The sequence below is a fragment of the Mesoplodon mirus genome, assembly GCF_964341445.2.
Source record: "Mesoplodon mirus genome assembly, chromosome: 4".
Taxonomy (NCBI): Eukaryota; Metazoa; Chordata; class Mammalia; order Artiodactyla; family Ziphiidae; genus Mesoplodon; species Mesoplodon mirus.
In genome coordinates, this window is record NC_138979.1 from 5,656,103 (window position 1) to 5,675,531 (window position 19,429).

Here is a 19,429-nt window from a genome sequence, read left to right on the forward strand (position 1 = left end):
AAAAAAATGGCATTTAGGGCCTCCCTGGTGGCGCAGTGGTTGAGAGTCCGCCTGCCGATGCAGGGGATACGGGTTCGTGCCCCGGTCTGGGAGGATCCCATATGCCGCGGAGCGGCTGGGCCCGTGAGCCATGGCCGCTGAGCCTGTGCGTCCGGAGCCTGTGCTCCGCAACGGGAGAGGCCACAACAGTGAGAGGCCCACGTACAGCAAAAAAAAAAAAAAAATGGCATTTAAAAATATTTGAGTTCTTGGGCTTCCCTGGTGGCGCAGTGGTTGGGAGTCCACCTGCTGATGCAGGGGACGTGGGTTTGTGCCCCGGTCCGGGAAGATCCCACATGCCGCGGAGTGGCTGGGCCCGTGAGCCATGGCCGCTGAGCCCGCGTGTCCAGAGTCTGTGCTCCGCAATGGGAGAGGCCACAACAGTGAGAGGCCCACGTACCAAAAAAAAAAAAAAAAAAAAAAAAAAAATTTGAGTTCTTCTATACTTCAGATCATCAGAGATTAACATTTAAGCCTTCTTTCCAAATATCAAAGGTCCTGATGGATTGTTAAACAAAACTGTCCCCCAGTGAACTCTGTGAACTAAGATGTGAGCGTGTTGGCATAGCTTCTTTACATTTTGAGCACAGTTTCCAGTTGCAAAGAGCACAGCGGTTTTTCACTTGTCACCACATGGCAGGAGGGCATGACTGCAATACTTCCACTTTAGTGCAATGACCCTGAGGCCACAAAATGTGCTCCAGGTAACATTGTGGCTTGTGGCACTGGGCTAAGTGCCCATATTGTTAAGTAATTCATTTTAGCACAGAGTTTTCTTAGAAGGAATTGTGTCTGGTCTGGGAACGTAACCTCCTAGGAAATAGTCAGATGGACTGTGTCTAAAGGTTAACCTACTTTTTCTGACAGGTATTTAATGGCATTAGAAGTAACTCCCCCCAGCTAGAGACACTGTGTAGCAGCGTGAACAGCAGCAATGAGGTCAAATCTTCGGGAAATACAATGAAGGTTGTTTATTTCACTGATGGATCCAGGCCATATGGAGGCTTCTCTGCCTCCTATACGTCCAGTGACGACGCAGGTAATCGCGGATGTTATAAATACACCCGTGGTATCATCTGTGCTGCAGGTGTCCCACAGCTACTGCCGACAGCCGTGGAGCCATCCATGTCCCCTTCAGAGATCAAAGTCACACCTCGGATCTTCCACAAAACACAAACATTACCAGATAGAAAACCCAACCACAAAACCCCCTAAACAGAAGACAAAAACCTCTAGTTTTGGAAAGAAAACTGCTGTTGTGAATTAGAAAATTTAGAAAATGCTGTTAGAGGGGCTTCTAGCTCAGTTCCATGCAGTGTCGCCATAATAGTTGGTTGCCAGTCCCGCAGCCCTTGGTCCACTCTTTTATCCTGGAAGAGGATAACTACCTCTTGAGGGGCAGCTTACTCCTGGAGAGTAAGTAAAGTAATTGAAGACACACGGATTTTATTGCTTCTTAGGCACCCATCCATCCTTATACAGCTTTCCAGCGTACGTGACTGAGGGGTTCATATACGATACAGAGCGTTTAAAATTAGCAAGATACGGCCTTTCTATTCTAAATATCCTCCTTCTTTCTGGATTGTTGTTATTATCTAAGAGCTTTAAAATTTAGGAAGAGTGGAACTGAATATTTTTTAAAAACCTTTAAGTTATTTCATTGATACAAGGAGCATTCATTCCCTATCAAAAGGAGCAAATTCATTGGAATGCCAATGTTATCTGTTTTATCCGATTAAATTCTCGGGTCAGGTGGAAGATTGCTAAACCATAGCCATCGGGACCACCATTATATTTAGATATTGCTCTAAATTAAATGTTAATGAACAACAGGCTCACATTAGGAGATACTGACACATAGCCAAACCCCACCCACCTAATCTACATCTTCAGGAAAATAAAGAAGCTGCGTATTTTTGTACATCTTTCTTTCTAAATCCGCAGAAACCACTTCTGCAGCATGAGGAGGCAGCCCTCCACCCACAGCCCTGACCTCATCTAGAGAAACCAATCAAAGCAATGAACAAGCCGCCGTGGTTGCTGTAGTTACGTTTTTCTGTCTTGGTTGTATCTTCTGCTATGGCATGGATCTGACAACTACTTTCTCCGTTGCCTTCTGTTTCCTTAGTATGTGGTGGGTCCCTTACAAATTCCGTTGTGGGAAACTTCACTTCTCCTGGCTATGATGGAGTCAGTAATTACTCAAGAAACCTAAACTGCGAATGGACGCTCAGCAATCCAAACCAGGGAAACTCCTCCATTTACATTCATTTTGAGGATTTTTACCTAGAAAGTCACCAGGACTGTCAGTTTGATGTCCTTGAGTTCCGAGCAGGTGAGTCCAACCAAGGAACACATTCTCCCATTCACCTGCAGCCTTCTTATGCCTGGAGGCCACCAACAATGAAGGGAGACAAAGGGCTGTAAGGTATGTATTATATATAAGATCCAGAAGAACATTGTTCAGACAAAGCCATCATTCTGCACATGCCCAGCTGGGGACAACATGCCCTATAAACAAGGCATGAGATGGATCGGTGTTTTCAATTAGACCCTATGTCTCAGTTGATGTGACATTTACCCAGGAGAGATTCCGGTTTGCCTTTGCTCTGTTAATGAGTTCAAGTGGTCCCTTCAACTCTCATCTACTCAAGACTTCTTTCTTCAGAGACTAGAACGTAACATGGTCAGAATGTGTGCTGGTGATTTCCTGAATTTACAGGATTCACAGAAGAGGCCGTGGAATTCTCCTTAGGCCTTAGAAGTCTAAAGAAACTTCGCAATGCATTAAACGGAGAAGCACATAGAAGCTGGTTAGGAAATTATCCCTGAAGCAGTCAAGTTTGTCTTTGTTTTCATAATAGAAGTGGATTGAGCTATACCTGGTAAACTATAATCATCTTAAGAATTTTTTTAAAATCTGCATTCATGGCTGATAAATCCATTTTAGTTCTTTCCTATAGTGGAAGCACAAGTTATCCATTGAATTGTCCCCAGTGTTACATTGGCACTCTTTTCCCCCTAAAGAAAAAAAAAAGAGGGAGAAAAGTAACAGTATATCAGTATATCAGCTATGCTGTCTAAGGCTCACTGGGTTCCATGTTATTGCAAAATTTAAAGAAAAGGAGGCTGAATGCTAATGCAGTTTGCTGGTGGCAATGTACTGGGGCAACTATAGAAATTGATGCTGGCTTTGGGAACATGGAGGGCAGAAAGAGAATTTGATAAAGTTTATGGTCACAGACCAACTGCCTCAGCAGAAGAATCATCTGGCCTCTTAGAGGTAGATGAACCTAGAAAAGGCTTATGAGGGAAATGGAAGTTGTAGTTTGAGAATGTTCTGCATGGGATTCTGATAAATCCTCACCCCCTCTGCTTGGTTCAAAACCACTGGCTTATAGAATCAAACAGAACAGCTATCTATCAAATTTCATTCAGTTAAATGCAATCTTCTCTCAATTCCGTCATTTTAGAGACAGTTAGAATACTATATTTTGTTGACTTTTAAGGTCAGTGATGTTGTCTGAAAGACTAAACAGTGAGGAGATAAGTGTGAGCAATAGATGATCATCAAATTACTGTGAAAATAATATTCACAAAAATAGCTCCAAATCTGATAGTTCTTAGCCTGAGTATGGAATATCCCATTCATTTTAGTTGATTAAATACAGTGAAGAAATTATTAAAATTTTAGGTAATTATCACTTTTATCTTGCTGATGTATTTTGTCACTATTGGTATTGAGTTTTTTACTCCTTAAAAAAAAAAAAAAAGCACAGCCAAAAGCTTTTTTTTAAGTTTTTTAACAGTTGTGTCTCTGTTTAGATATACTAAACAATAATTATGAAAACATGAATTGGAACAAAATGACACCTATGATAGAGAAAGAGGCCCATACCAAAAAAAGCATTCTTTTTTACCCGCTGGAGGCACTCTTTCCTTTGTAGTTGAGAAAGATAGAAAGGAGATTTGTGAAATGTCTGCTGTTAAACCAGAATTTAAATGTGCATCAATGTAATAGCTTAAAATTTTTTTTATTATTTGTTCCTACTGAATTCATTGGATATATTTTTCAAAAGATATATATATGGTGACACTGGTGTGTTATTCTGCTCAGATAATGCTGATGGGCTTCTGATATGGAGACTTTGTGGAGCTTCAGAACCTAGAACGCCACTGGTTATACCTTATCCTCAGGTATGGATACACTTTGTCACCAATGAACGTGTAGAACATGTTGGATTCCATGCACAGTATTCCTTTACAGGTAAGACTTATGATACGCTCTCCAATTCTGGCAATAACATAATACATAAATTTTTAAATGACATTTTCCATAAAGATCTCGCATATATTTTGTTAGATGTATTTCTAGGTTTATTTATTGATTTTGTTGGTAGTGTAGCTGAGACATTTTTAATTATACTTTCTAGCTGGTTGTTGCCTATATCTAGGAATTTTAAAATTTTAATACATCAATCTTTAGCCCACAGATCTTGCTAGACTCTTGTTAGTTTTAGTTTTTTTTTTTTTTTGCTGTACGCGGGCCTCTCACTGTTGTGGCCTCTCCCGTTGCGGAGCACAGGCTCCGGACGCACAGGCTCAGCGGCCATGGCTCACGGGCCCAGCCGCTCCGCGGCATATGGGATCCTCCCAGACCGGGGCACGAACCCGTATCCCCTGCATCGGCAGGCGGACTCTCAACCACTGCGCCACCAGGGAGGCCCAGTTTTAGTATTTTGTCTATAAATTACCTCTGGTTTTTCTGTGTAAACAATCATATCTTCTGCAAACTGATAGCAATTTTTCTCTTTCAATCCCAATTCTTGATTTCCTTTTCTTGTCTTATTTCACTAGCTAAGGCCACCATCATAATGTCAAATGCAAGGGATGAGAGCATCTTGTTTCTGACCTTAATGCGAATGCCTGTAACATTTCATTGTTAAATATACTGGTTTCTCCTAGGTTTTCAAGAAATACTCCCTATCACATTAAAGGAAGTCTCTTCAATTCATGGTGTACAAAAAGTTTTTTTGGTTTTTTTTTTTACTGTCAGATTTTGGCAAATGGTTTTTCTGCATCTATTGAGATGATCCTATTTTTTCCTACTTTAATGTGTTAATGTGATAAATTGTATTAAAAGATTTTTCTCTTGTTAAACCATCCTTTCATTTCTGGGATAGACCCTACTTGGCCATCATGTGTATTTTGGACATATTACTAAACATAATTTGCTAATGTTTTGTGCTAGATTTGTATCTGTGACATTCAGTTTGTACCTGAAAATTCAGCCCAAGACAGACAGTACTCCTCCTTGCTGCTTCTCTGGGCCATTAGGGTTTTTCTAGTCCATTTCACTAATATGGCAGATTCCGAACTTTATGTAAAAGCCCTTGCTTTTGTGGAGGTCCAAGGCCATATGTTCTCTTTCTGCCTGATCATCAAACCTCAAACCACAACTTCTGGGGCCCACATCTTGATTCTATATCCTCTTAGACCTACACACTCTCAGTTTAAGATACCCCTTGGAATTTGAGTACATTTATTGTTTATAGTTCTTAGAGATCTCCTTTCATTCCGTTAAGCTGGGCTATGAATCAAATATATTTTGGTTATAATTTTATTTAACATTTCTTTGTGTTGTAACCAAATGGTTGGTTGGAGAAAGGAGTGACATTGATTATCTATTCAGTCAACCATGTTGCCAGCTGCTTTTTCTTTATCAGCTTGAAAGAAAAGAGTCAGATTTCAGGAAGCAGTATTATTTGTGTGGAACATCAGACCATACCATGCTTTAGAAATGTATCCATGTTTCAACTTGCTATACTAAAGTACACTTTGATAGCTGATTACAATATATGTGCTTGTTGTCAAACGACAAAGTCTTTAGTTATGGTACTCATCATATTCTTCAAGCTTACATTTATTTTCACAGGCCTAGTTTTTTTAAGAAAGGCAATGTTCTTTACTTTGTCCCTAGTGCATTTACTGTCAGTTCTATGCTCATCTAATTATTCTCCATTTATGGTTCAGATAATCTTCCTTCTCCTTTGTATCAAACTTGAGCCTGCCTTCACTGTGTGATTCCATTTGATTAACACTGTATGGGATTCTGTTTATTTCTAATCTTCCATCTAGTTTTACTTTGCTTTCATCCAATTTCATCTATTTATTCATTTATTGTCCTTTTTTTTAAATCGTGAAGTACGATGGCTATAAGTAGTATTTACTTTGGCTTTACAGAATTTGGTGGTTTTTTTCCTTTCTTATTTAGAAGTTTACAATCTAATTTCAGACTGTGGTGGAGTACAGATAGGTGAGAGTGGAGTGATCTCAAGCCCCAACTATCCAGCCTCTTACGACAGTTTGACCCACTGTTCTTGGTTGTTGGAAGCCCCACAAGGCCACACCATCACTGTGAGTTTTGATTAGTGGGTAAAATAATTCTGAAATTATGCAACAAAAGTACCATGTCCTGTGTGGAAACAGAGTTCTTTTAATAAGCAAGTGATTAGAATAGTCTTTGATCCAGGTCATCTTCTCCCTAAGATTCTCGGATTAGCGTATATACATTGGCATCTACAAGTTTACAACTAATGAAGAATGAAATATCTTTCATTCTTTTTCAAGCACAGGAGAAGCTCTCTATAGAAGACAGTTCCCCATCCAGAAAAGAGATGTATTTATGTTCTTGATATGAGTTGCCATCCCAGCCCAGGGGACTGAGGATGACCCTAATGACTCCCATTCTGGGAGAAATATCCCTTCTCAAAATTTCCAAGAGAAACTTCAATAAGAAAAAAATAGAGGAGGACAAGGGAGAATGAAATAAGAGACATAAATACAAAATTATATAAATTAAAACAAAATAAAAGGGTGTGTAAGGACTTCAGTCGAACTCTACGTAGATAGGCTCACTTACAGCTCAAAGTGTTTCCTCATTTCTTCCCTTTTCTCCTGCAGCTGACATTCAGTGATTTTGACATTGAAGCCCATTCAACCTGTGCTTGGGACTCTGTCACAATCAGAAACGGTGGTTCCCCCGGATCACCCATCATAGGACACTACTGTGGAAGTTCAAACCCCAGGACAATCCAGTCGGGTTCCAACCAGCTGGTGGTGATTTTTAACACGGACCATTCGGTGCAAAATGGTGGCTTTTATGCTACATGGAACACAGAGACTTTGGGTAAAAGAAAGAAACATTCTGTGTGCTTACTGTCTTTTATCATCGATGTATTTTTAAAATTTATTAACTAGCCCAACAAGTATACATTTTGTACCTACTCTCTGTCAGACTCAATTCTAAATGTTTACACATGACATCTCATGAAGCAACCTTGTAAGGAAGACACAGTATCAGTGCACATTTTCTCCACTTGCATGGGTGGAAACAGGAGAAATGAGTGGATAATTTGCCCAGCTCATGGAGCTGACAATCAGCAGAGTCAAGATTTGAATGAAGACAGCAGAGCCCAGAAACTTTGACCTTAATACTTCACCATGCTGTCTCCACAGGCAAAGGGCCATGGTACAACTAGGGAATCACAAGTAATAGAAAATATGTGTTGGAATCACAAGTAGTTTAACATATTTGGACCATGGAGGTAGAATGCTGAGTGGTGAGCTGAGGGCAGGAAAATAAGTAGTCCACATCCTGGAGAGCCTTGACTTCTATATTATCCCTCGAGCAATGGGGAGCTATTTGAAGAGTTCTGAGCAGCAAAGTGACAAGATAAGATTTGTGACTTAGAATGAATGCTCTGTATGGGGCAAAACATGATAGATTCTATTTCAAAAGATTGATTGTTGTACCTGCAAACTATGAAATTTCATGGAAATTTCATTTCATGGAAATTCCCAGAAAATATAAGCCTTGCATTGGACACTTTTGTCAGGATCTCATCATAGTCTTGCAACATCACACAGGGCAGTTATTTCTAGAAGAGTCAGGGTGTTTGGGGAGCTCTCTGAGTGCTGCTGAAGCAGAGGGGAGCTGAGATGAACCACTGGTTTTCCAAGGGTTTAAAAGCAAAAGATACAGGGAATACTCTTTAACTTCATTTTGTTTTGAGTTCATATTTTTTTCTTTTGCCATCTCTTAAGAACGTACTTTAATATTACAAAATAGTTCTAGATTTTTCTTTCTTTCAATCCCTGTAATTTATTGTTCATCCGTCGGCATTTCAATATGAATGAACCAGTTTACTTAATGGATGATTTTCCCCTCCTCAAAATCATTTTCTCCCATCCAGCATGTTAGCGTAAAATTGCAGATGAGTATAGACTTATATTCTCATGTGTTAGTGGCAATAAAAGACAAAGCTTGAGATTGTTGGGCCACAAATACTACAGTCTCAAGGGGAGTAAAAATTATTGCTCTTGTTTGAAGACAGGATAGAAGTCTCTCCTCTTCATGGCAAGGATTAATGGTCTCAGGTGAGTTCAGTATAGGTGTAATGGAACAGTAACAGCTGTAGCCTCCTGTGGCTTCAGTGACCTTCCATTTGCTGAGAGTCCTTGTTGTGACCTGCCTTGAAGGTCAGAGACTCATATGTAAGGAAAGATGCACTGATATCTCACATTTGGAAATGCGTCCTCTCCAGAAGTCTTCAGTTACCAGAATTGTTATTTTCATCACAAGGTAATGACTTTTCCATGACAATTTTTCAGGTTGTGGTGGAATACTTCATTTAGACAATGGTACAATCAGATCCCCCCACTGGCCTCAGAATTTTCCCGAGAACGTCAGATGTTCCTGGACAGTCATTACTCACCAAAGTAAACACTTGGAACTCAGCTTTGACAACAACTTCCTCATCCCCAGTGGGGACAGACAGTGTCGGAACAGCTTTGTGAAGGTCAGTGCACTTGTATATTTAATTGGAGCCAAGCTGGTTGCAGGAACGTAAACGTTTAGACTAGAAATGACTCACTGCCTCTCAAAGGAGGAGAAGGACAATTTTGCTGCTTGGATTTCTTGAATGAAAAAGTGAGAAACCTCAACCACTAGGAGTTAAAATTTGGACCACAACACACATTGCCCTGTGACTTTCATTCGCTAATACATAAGCAAAGACACTTAATTTAGGAGATTGTGTCGCCTTATTAAATTCTCATGAGCATTCACGGTTCTTCCTTTCTATAGAAACTAAAAAGAGAAGGGCGGATTTCTTCCTCCCTCCCTCCCTTCCTTCCTTCCTTCCTCCCTCCCTCCCTCTCTCTTTCCTTCTTTCTTTCTCTCTCTCTCTTTCTTTTTTCTTTCTTTCTTTCTCTCTCTTTCTTTTTTCTTTCTCTCTTTCTTTCTTTCTTTCTTTCTCTCTCTCTCTTTCTTTTTTCTTTCTTTCTTTCTTTCTTCTCTTTCTTTCTTTCTCTCTTTCTTTCTTTCTTTCTCGTTTTCTCTTTCTTTTCTTTTTTCTTTCTTTCTAATAGACCCTCAAGGACAAAATGAATCAAAGTCACCATGACAGGCAACATTTAGAGTATCCTATAAAAATTACAGAAGGCTAGACACGCACTAGTGCCAGCCTTCACCTGAGCCTTAAGCGCCCACAAGCTGACCAGACCGTGAGGGACCCATCCATGTAAAATCATGGCCATGGGTCAGTCAGTAAGGCTCTCTTCCTCTCCAGTTGTAAATACAGCTCCTGTGGCACTGACATCATTATTCATTGACTTATGACCGTGATAACTGTATTACAAATTCATTCCATCTGTGCTATTTTATATCTCATGTTTTATCGCTAAGAGGACATAACACCTTTTAGGGGAAAGAACATTCACCTGGACTCCGCATCTCTTGCATTTACCACCTGAATGTTCCTCTATGAGCCAATTACACATTTGGGCTTTAAATTACTCAGCTGTAAAATGAAGAGACTAATTCCTACTTTAGTAGGACTGTTTTAAGCATTAGAGGTAATATGATATAATAACATAAACAGTGCTCAGTACTTGGAATATAAAGCCACCTAATGAGTAGAAATGACTTGTATTGTCGATGTTGTTATTATTTTACATCATCTCTCAAATTATGTTTTATATCTAACTGATCCATGCATGCTGTTTCAATAAAAATCCTAGACTTGTATATAATACATGTAAAACAAAACATCGTATACACTTTTCCTAATTGCTTTTTTCATGAAACAAATGAACTCTCTCAGGAATTGAGTCAACATCAAATATATAGACAAAGTAAAGTCTTTCAGGTTCTTCAATTGTAAAAATGGAATGTGAAAAGTTATTCAGTCCCGTTTCTCCTCTGGATGGAATGGGAATCCCTCTGACAGCAGGCAAGGCTGAACCACTGGCAGGTGGGATCCATCTGGAACTCTGACAGAACTCAGTGGCCTGGGAAACACACTCTTTCCCTGCTGGGCCTGAGACTCCAGTTTTTGCCAAGAGATACTGAGGTGGGTAAATAAGACAGGCAAGAGGGGCCCAGCTCCAGCAAGCAGCCCTTAACGTCAAACCTTATACAAAAATTCACTCAAAATAGGGCTTCCCTGGTGGCACAGTGGTTGAGAGTCCGCCTGCCGATGCAGGGGACGCGGGTTCGTGCCCCGGTCCGGGAAGATCCCACGTGCCGCGGAGCAGCTGGGCCCGTGAGCCATGGCCACTGAGCCTGCGCATCTGGAGCCTGTGCTCCGCAACGGGAGAGGCCACAACAGTGAGAGGCCCGCGTACGTACGGCAAAAAAAAAAAAATAACTCAAAATAGACCATAAACCTAAATGTAAATATACAGCTATAAACTTTGAGGAGAAAAAGAACAGAAAATCTTTGGGACCTAGAGATAGATGAAAAGTTCTTAGACTAAACATCAAAAGAATAATCCGTAAAAGGAAAAATTAATAAATTTTACCATATCAAAATTAAAAATATTTTGCTCTGTAAAGAGATGAAAAGACAAGCTACAAACTGGGAGAAAAGATTTCCAAAGCACTTACCTGACAACAGACTACTATCTAAAGTACAGAGAGAACTCTCACACCCAACAGTAAAAATACAGAGTCCAATTAGAATATGGGCAAAAGATATGAACAGATATTTCACCGAAGAGGATATTCGGGTGGTGAATAAACATACGAAAAGATGTTCAACATCACTATAGCCATTAGGAAGAATGAGACTTAAAACCACAATGTTTGCCACACACCCGTCAGACTGCCCAGAATAAAAACAGCGATGGCACCAAATCCTGCCAAGCTCGCAGCGAAGCTGTATCACTTATTCATTGCCAGTGGGAACATAAAATGGCACACCACTCTGAAAAATAGTTTGGCAGTTTCTTATAAAACTAAACGTGCACTTAACATAAGATCCAGCAAGTATACTCCTGGGCATTTATCCCAGAGTAATGTAAACTATGTCTGCACAAAAACCTGTGCACAAATGTTCATAGCAGCTTTATAGGCAATAGACAAAGACTGGAATCAGTGCACATGTTCTTCAACAGGTGAATAGTTCAGTGAACTCTGGTACCTCCATACTGTGGAGTACAACTCCTTGGTAGAAATAAACTTTTGACAGGCTAAGGATCTGAACAAATCACCAGGGAATTAAACCAAGTGAAAAAAGCCAATCCCGAAAGGTTACATACTCTATTGTTCCATTTACATAATATTTTTGAAATGACAATGCTTAGAAACGGAGGACAGACTACCAGAGGTTAGCAGGATGTGAGTGTGGGAATGAGTCATGTGTGGTTATAAAAGGGCAACTCTAGGGAACCTCGGTGTTGGAGCTGCTTGGTGTCTTGAATGTGGTGGTATAAGCTTGTATGTAACAGAATACACGCACACGTGCGTGAGCCTGGGACACTGAGTAAGATGGGTGGACTGTGTCGAGTCAGCGTCCTAGTTATGATATTATATTACAGTTTTACAAGCTGTCATTGTTGGAGGAATCTGGGAAATGGGTACAGGAGATTTCTCTGTATCTTACAACTGTGTGTGAATCTGCAGATACTCAGTAAACGGGTTTTTTTAATTGCTTGAGTGATAAAATATCACCTGAAGCCAGGGTGAATTGTACAAACCCTAAGAAACGTCAGGAAGTTTTTGACAGTTTTGTAACATTTTGTAGGTCCAATATCATTTAAATGAGTTCTAGGTCACAGAGCCAATGAAATGAGATCTTGACTGACAGGTATCGATGAATAATTAACAACTCTTTACCATTATTATCATATAACACCCGTGTTCTTGAGCCAAAAGGTAGAGATGTCAGATCCATAATTAATGACTTCAGAAAAGTATAAGCCCGTGAGGATTCTTGGAGTTCTTTGTTAAAGAACTGGAGATTCTTTCCTAAAAGTTTTAGCTCTTATCACTTCACCTCTTGAGTGATGTTTGTAAGAATAGCACATGCAGATCTCTCTCTCGGTAAGTCATGTTTACAATTTAACAGAATGTGGTTAGAAAACTTCTGTATACTGCTTCCCTGTATAGTTAAAGGCAGGGGGTCAGGGGACATAAAGGGGATATTAGGGAAAATAGGGGGTGTGCACTTCTTTCCTGACCTTTTTTGTTTGTTTGTTTGTTTGTTTGTTTTGCGGTACGTGGGCCTCTCACTGCCGTGGCCTCTCCCGTTGCGGAGCACAGGCTCCGGACGCGCAGGCTCAGCGGCCATGGCTCACGGGCCCAGCCGCTCCGTGGCATGTGGCACCTTCCCGGACCGGAGCTCGAACCTGCGTCCCCTGCATCGGCAGGCGGACTCCCAACCACCGCACCACCAGGGAAGCCCCCATGACCTTTTTTTTATCTTTTGATTTGGCAGAATATCTTTGCTTTTGTTCCAGTCCCAGGCACCTCCCATATCTCATAAATGGCAAATATAATTGGACTTCAGTAAGGTGATTAACAGCAGGATTCGCAGTGTTTGAGAATCAGTTGAAATGATACAACTTTAAGGAGCCGATGGCGCTCTGAACTGGCGGTCCCTCACACCCCTTCCCGGGCGCTGATTTGCTAATAGAAACGTTTGTGACGGCTGGGTGTGTGATTGCTTTGTTTGAGGAATAGTCCTGAGAGTGGTATGTTCAGAATGAGTAATTTGATGGGAAGGGAATGATGTTAAACAGTTAAGTAAGACTAATCCAAACCCAATTACCTTCTTGCCTTCCCGGGCTAGATAATTCCTAGTTGGGGGTTTGGGGAGGGGCATCATAGGACGCTCAGCAGCGCCCCTGGCTCCTGCCCACTACGTGCCACGCCCACACCAAATGTGACAATTGAAAACACTTGCAGACATCACCAAATGCCCCCGGGAAGGGCAAAATTGCTCCCGGTTGAGACTCACTGGTTAAACAAGCTTAACCGTCGTTTTCCTCCAATAATGTGCATTTATTACCAATATCAATATTTTCCTTGAGTGACTCAACGCTGTAGATACCATGATCTCTTGCCTGAACTACTGCACAGCCTCCTGGCTGATCTCCCAGCGTCCTCTCTCTTCCTTCTCGTCTCTGCTTTGAGCTTCAAGCCTCCTGGAGGCCCCTTGCCACGTCCAGGCTGTGGCCCGGACCCCTGACATGCCACGGGGCTTGCACCGACTGCTGCCCCGCCTCACTCCTGACTCAGTTTTCGCTCTGTTTGAACCAGCCCCGCCCCTTCCTGCCCGTGGGGCTTCTTCAGGCCTCTCTTGAAGTCGGGCAAAGCCCCTCCTACACACTCAGCGGCTCCACAGCAGCTCCTTTCACAGTTGGAATTTGCATTTAAACGTGAGTCTATGATTAATATCCTTCCCTAGGCTGGCCTAGGATTGGTCTGATCAAAGTTGGAATTTTGAGCCTCACAATTTATTTCTCAAATGAGCGTATCATCATTTGCTTCTTGTAAAGTGGCCGGGGTCTACCTGGGTGTTGGTGATGCAGTCTTTAGTGAATTGCAGAGAGACTGAATCTCATCCTTTCTTCAAAATGAACCTTAAAATTCAACAGTGCCAGGAAGCCTTCCATGATTTATCCCAATTCATGCCAATTACATGTAGACCTGGAATTCATATCCACTTTCTTCCCATGGGCTTCTTGCTTGGTAAATCTTCTCTACGTGCAACCCACAATTTGCCAGCCATCCAGGACAGATGGTAAACCCCACAGCAGCACACATGCCGCTCTGTTTCCCCCGGAACATAGCAAATTGAGCTAGATCAGGTCAACTAGGAAAAAGCAAGAGGAAACTGGGTAGTGACTGAGTTGTTGTTTTTTTTTAAATCACTGCCTAGATACACAAAAATGAACAGTCTCCTTGCAAGAGTCACGAATGGGCTATACTATAAAAAAGCAGCCTAAAGAAATGGTTCTCAAAAGAAAATATTGCAGATTTGTGTGTTTTATTTACCATTATGTTTAGTCTATATACACCTGAGTGCTATTATTTTCTAGCCTGAGCACAAATTAAACATGGACGAGGGAAAACCTGGAGCACTAAGTCATGTTTCTGGCTTTGCTAGGTGTGGGCAGGCACTCAGGAGGCCGACCAGGCCCTGTTAGCCTCGAGCTGCGGGAATGTGGCCCCGGGTCCCGTCATCACGCCCAGAAATGCCTTCACTGCTGTGTTCCAGTCACAGGACGTCCCAGCTCAGGGCTTCTCTGCATCCTTCGTTAGCCGTAAGTAGGGCTGAAAACCAAACCCAGGGGCCCTTGGAAGGGCGTGGCTGCCACAGGCAGGCTTGGGGAGAAGGGGTCTGCTCCAGGGTTGGCTGGCCTGGAGGTCCGTGGGGAGAGTCTGGGTGGGCCACCTAATCCTGAGTTCGCCTTTCCTTCCACATCAGCCAGAATGGAACTGAATCCAACCGTGGGTCAGTAGAGAAATGGTGTAGAAGGCCTGAGTGCCCGTCGCTAATGCCTGAAATTAACCTAAAATCCGCATCGGGGCAGGAATTGGGCAGAAGCCCAGGAGGCCCTAATTAGTAGCCAATCAGCAGGCCGGGCCTGAAGCGCATTGCCTGCCTGCATGGACCTCACCTGGGGCTGTAAAAACACGGTCTTCCCCCCAGGCCTATGGGAATGCAGAATTTCCCTGGCTAGGGACTTACATGTGTTCGCTCTCACCCAGATGATTTTCACGCTCAGTCAACCTTGGGGGCCGCTTTCTTCAGGGTTTCCCCTTCCCTCTCTGACGACTACTCACCAGGTAGAAGAGTGGGACATGTAGTTTTCAAGTCTGAGACACAGTGGTGTGTGTGCTTGTTGGCTGAATTAAGTAGCAACTATTTGCAAGCCACTGTTTAGGAAAAAGTTTGACGAAAGGAATCAGAGGAAATAATGCAGTGAACAGGTATTTCAGGCATGAATAAGAGGGTGGTGTAAAGGCAGTAACAAAAGACCACCGCAGACCTAATTCTAGGTCTTCACTTGGTTCGTTGTGTCAGTGTATGTGTGTGTTTTAATATTGGTTTAAAAGGATACTGATATTTTCTATCTATGTGATAGATAGGGAGTGTGTGGATTAACTAGTTAGTGGTTAGATAAAAACAAATGTCATTTTAGTGGTAAAAAGGTAGTTCTCTTCATTTCTGACACCTGGGAATCATGTGAGAATTTTTTGAGTTGGGATTAGTAAATTCAACCATTTTTATAAAGCAGGTATTATTTTTATAGCCGTATTACAATGGTAATGAAAAGAACATATTTTTCTATAATATAATAAGATATTTTAAAACTGTTAAGTGTATTGATCTGGCACAGATCACTTTTCATTAGTTTTATTTCTTTAGCTACATGAATCCTCTTCAATCTTTGCTAAGTCATTCTTCCTTTAATATCTTAAAATTAAGTGATTTGCAATGGATTTGTGGTAAAATTTCTACTTAGCCCAAAACTCTGCATCATTTTTCTAAAAACTATATAATATTCTGATTTTGCATATTTATTTTTATTTTTTTTTATTATTATTATTATTTTTTTTTTTCTCTTTGCGGTATGCGGGCCTCTCACTGTTGTGGCCTCTCCCGTTGCGGAGCACAGGCTCCGGACGCGCAGGCCCAGCGGCCACGGCCCACAGGCCCAGCCGCTCCGCGGCATATGGGATCCTCCCAGACCGGGGCACGAACCCGTATCCCCTGCATCGGCAGGCGGACTCTCAACCACTGCGCCACCAGGGAGGCCCTGCATATTTATTTTTAAATCAGAGCTCCATTCTTTTAGTTATTGTTACTTCCATTTGGAGTAGCTCAGAGAATACGTTTCTAGAGAGCTTAGGAAAGTTGAGGCTTTCCCTCACTGATAAAGAGATGCTATCTGGGAGAACAAATGTTCTGATAATGGCTTTTTCTTCCCACTTAGGATGTGGAAGGAATTTCACTAATCCTTCAGGTTACATTGTTTCTCCAAACTACCCAAAGCAATATGACAACAACATGAACTGTACCTACATCATAGAGGCCAGTCCTTTGTCCGTGGTCCTCTTGACTTTTGTGTCTTTCCATCTGGAAGGTAAGTTTATTCTTATCTAAATTACAATTGGTTCTTAATAAATGAGTGAGTGATAAGCAGAGGCAGAGATTGTCTAAAATCACCATCTGAGGAAAATATTTAAAATGTTACAGAGTGGAGTTGATGTAAACTTGATTAAAACTCCATCCAATGTTTTAAGAACACAGGTATCATCCTGTACATTCCATCCAGAGGTTAAAAAATAATGCAAGAGCTTTAAGAACATAAGCATCACATAAATGGCCTAAAGAAAATAAGTCTGAAATCTATTACATGTTAATCATAGTTTCTAATTTATTCATTTGCGTTTATTCTACACATGTACAGGTGCCTTCACACAGTCACACACACACACATACACTATAAACTAGCAAGAGAAACTTCACTTCTGAGTCAAAGTAGGTGCTCCATAAATGTTGAATGAATTAATAAAATTAATAAATATTTGTGTTCTACTTTCATTAAATATGACTGTGGGATACGCTCTCATCTTCTTTTTCATTTTCATCTTCATCAGTACCATAGGGACTGGGAAATCCCTAACCACAGTGCCCCTTTGGGTTCATTCCCTGCCTGTTGGCGAAGGGGACAGTGGAGCTGCTGGTCTGGGCTGGGTTCTGACTACACCGGACACAGCTTGATGTTTACTCAGGTGGTATCATACGGCAGAGAAAAGTTCCCTTCAAGTGGATGGGCATCTCCAACCACTCAGTCATTTTAATATTTTTCACGAATTAACTTTTCATTTCTAAATTACAATTAATCTGTACGTTTGCCAAGCTTCATCTGCCCAACCAAAATTTCTTTCTATTTGGGTTGGTCTCCCATGGCAGTGAAAAGTTAAACTTAGCAAAGTGTTCTACAATATTCAGCATCCAGGAAATTTATGTTTCATAAAAATAAAAATGACACATCAGTACTCATAGGTTGATAAATTATACAAAGTCTCTCTCACTGGAAGCATTTTCTGTGACCTCCTTTTCCTACATCTCTATATACTGTAGTTTTTGGTATGTGTTTGCTGGAAAATGCCAGGTATGAATTGATGTATGTCACTGTACGAATGGACTATGAGGTAAAATATAATCTTCTCAGCATTTGCTAACACAAAATTCCAGCAATATAAAAAGATGTTCATGATATATAAAGTATTAAGGGAAGGTAAAACAGTTTATATAAGAGATCCTATTTTTTTATTTAAAATAAACTCTGTGAATAAAATCTGTAAGACTATTAACTAGTAATTAAAGAGTTGTTACTACCGTGTCATAGATTTATAGGTGATATTTATTCTCTTCTTTATATCTTTTCTATTATCTTATAATTAAGGGAATGTTATTTTATTTTATTTTTTTATTTTAATTTTTATTGAAGTATAGTTGGCTTACAATGTTGTGTTTGTTTCAGGTGTGCAGCAAAGTGATTCAGTTATACGTACATATATATATTCTTTTACAGATTCTTTTCCCTTTTAGGTTATTACAAAATATTGAGTATGGTTCCCTGTGCTATACAGTAGGTCCCTGTTGGTTATCTGTTTTATATATAGTAGTGTGTATATGTTACTCCCAAACTCCTAATTTATCCCTCCCCCTACTTTTCCCTTTTGGTAACCCTAAGTTTGTTTTCTCTGTCTCTGAGTCTATTTCTGTTTTGTAAATAAGTTCATTTGTGTTAATTTTTAGATTCCACATATAAGAACTGTCATATGATATTTGTTTTTCTCTGTCTGACTTACTTCATTTAGTATGATCGTCTCTAGGTCCATCCATATTGCTGCAAATGGCATTATTTCATTGTTTCTTTATGGCTGAGTCATATTCCAGTGTGTGTGTGTGTGTGTGTGTGTGTATCTCACATCTTCTTTACCCATTCGTCTGTCAATGGACACTTAGGTTGCTTCCATGTCTTGGCTATTGTAAATAGTGCTGCAATGAACATTGGGGTGCATGTATCTTTTCAAATTATAGTTTTCTCCAGGAACTATATGCCCAGGAGTGGGATCCATGGATCACACGGTAACTCTATTTTTAATTTTTTAAGGAACCGCCATACTGTTCTCTATAGTGGTTGCACCAATTTACATTTCCACCAACAGTGTAGGAGGGTTCCCTGTTCTCAACACCCTCTCAATCATTATTGTTTGTAGACTTTTTGATGATGGCCATTCTGACCAATGTGAGGTGATAGCTCATGGTGGTTTTGAATCACATTTCTCTAATAATTATCGATGTTGAGCATTTTTTCAAGTGCCTATTGGCCATTTGTATGTCTTCGTCGGGGAAATCTCTGTTTAGATCTTCTTCCCATTTTTTGATTGGGGTGTTTGTTTTTTGATATTAAGTGAAAAAGTTATCTTAATAACGGGAAAAACATGTGGCTTGGATTGTGCATTTCTATGTGCATTTGTCCTCACTAAATTCCATAAACACAAGAATATCACATGCCAATATTATTTAGACTGAAAAAGGAGATGCTGGTAAATGTACTATATAATATAGCCACAGAAAGCACTGCCTATACCAACGGTACATGTGTTATTAGAAGGGAACCTATACTGACACCGCACAGTAGCTCCCTGAGTTTAGTTGACAGGTGGGGTAAAGGGGCGAGCATACTCTAGACTACCTGACCTGGGGTGGGGTAGGGCAGGCGCGGTATTTTAGGACCAGTCTCAATGCCAGATTGGCCACCTACTAGTCACATGACTTTGTACAAATTACTTAATCTTTCTGGTAATCACTATAATTTTTACAAAAATACTGATATAAAATAGTAGTTGTGAATATCAGATCATGCCCTAGAAACATACCTCGTGAACTATTGTTTCGTTATTTTTGCTGCCACCAGTCAGGATCTCCAGACACGACCTTTAACACAAGTTGGCTGCGAACAGATATTTGGTTTTGCCAGATTAAGTGATTTCTTCTTCTTTTTTTTTTTTTGCGGT

The 19,429-nt window shown here is 40.8% G+C and overlaps 1 protein-coding gene across 1 annotated transcript in view; it reads left to right on the top strand.

Moving 5' to 3' along the window:
* Positions 1-19,429, top strand: part of CUBN (cubilin) — a 270,373-nt gene that overhangs the window by 193,095 nt on the left and 57,849 nt on the right. The window contains exons 49-56 of the mRNA XM_082617071.1: positions 907-1,078; positions 2,168-2,374; positions 4,157-4,306; positions 6,335-6,456; positions 7,003-7,228; positions 8,713-8,900; positions 14,496-14,652; positions 16,330-16,479. Coding sequence (XP_082473197.1) covers positions 907-1,078; positions 2,168-2,374; positions 4,157-4,306; positions 6,335-6,456; positions 7,003-7,228; positions 8,713-8,900; positions 14,496-14,652; positions 16,330-16,479 — 1,372 coding nt within the window. The remainder of the gene's footprint in view (positions 1-906; positions 1,079-2,167; positions 2,375-4,156; positions 4,307-6,334; positions 6,457-7,002; positions 7,229-8,712; positions 8,901-14,495; positions 14,653-16,329; positions 16,480-19,429) is intronic.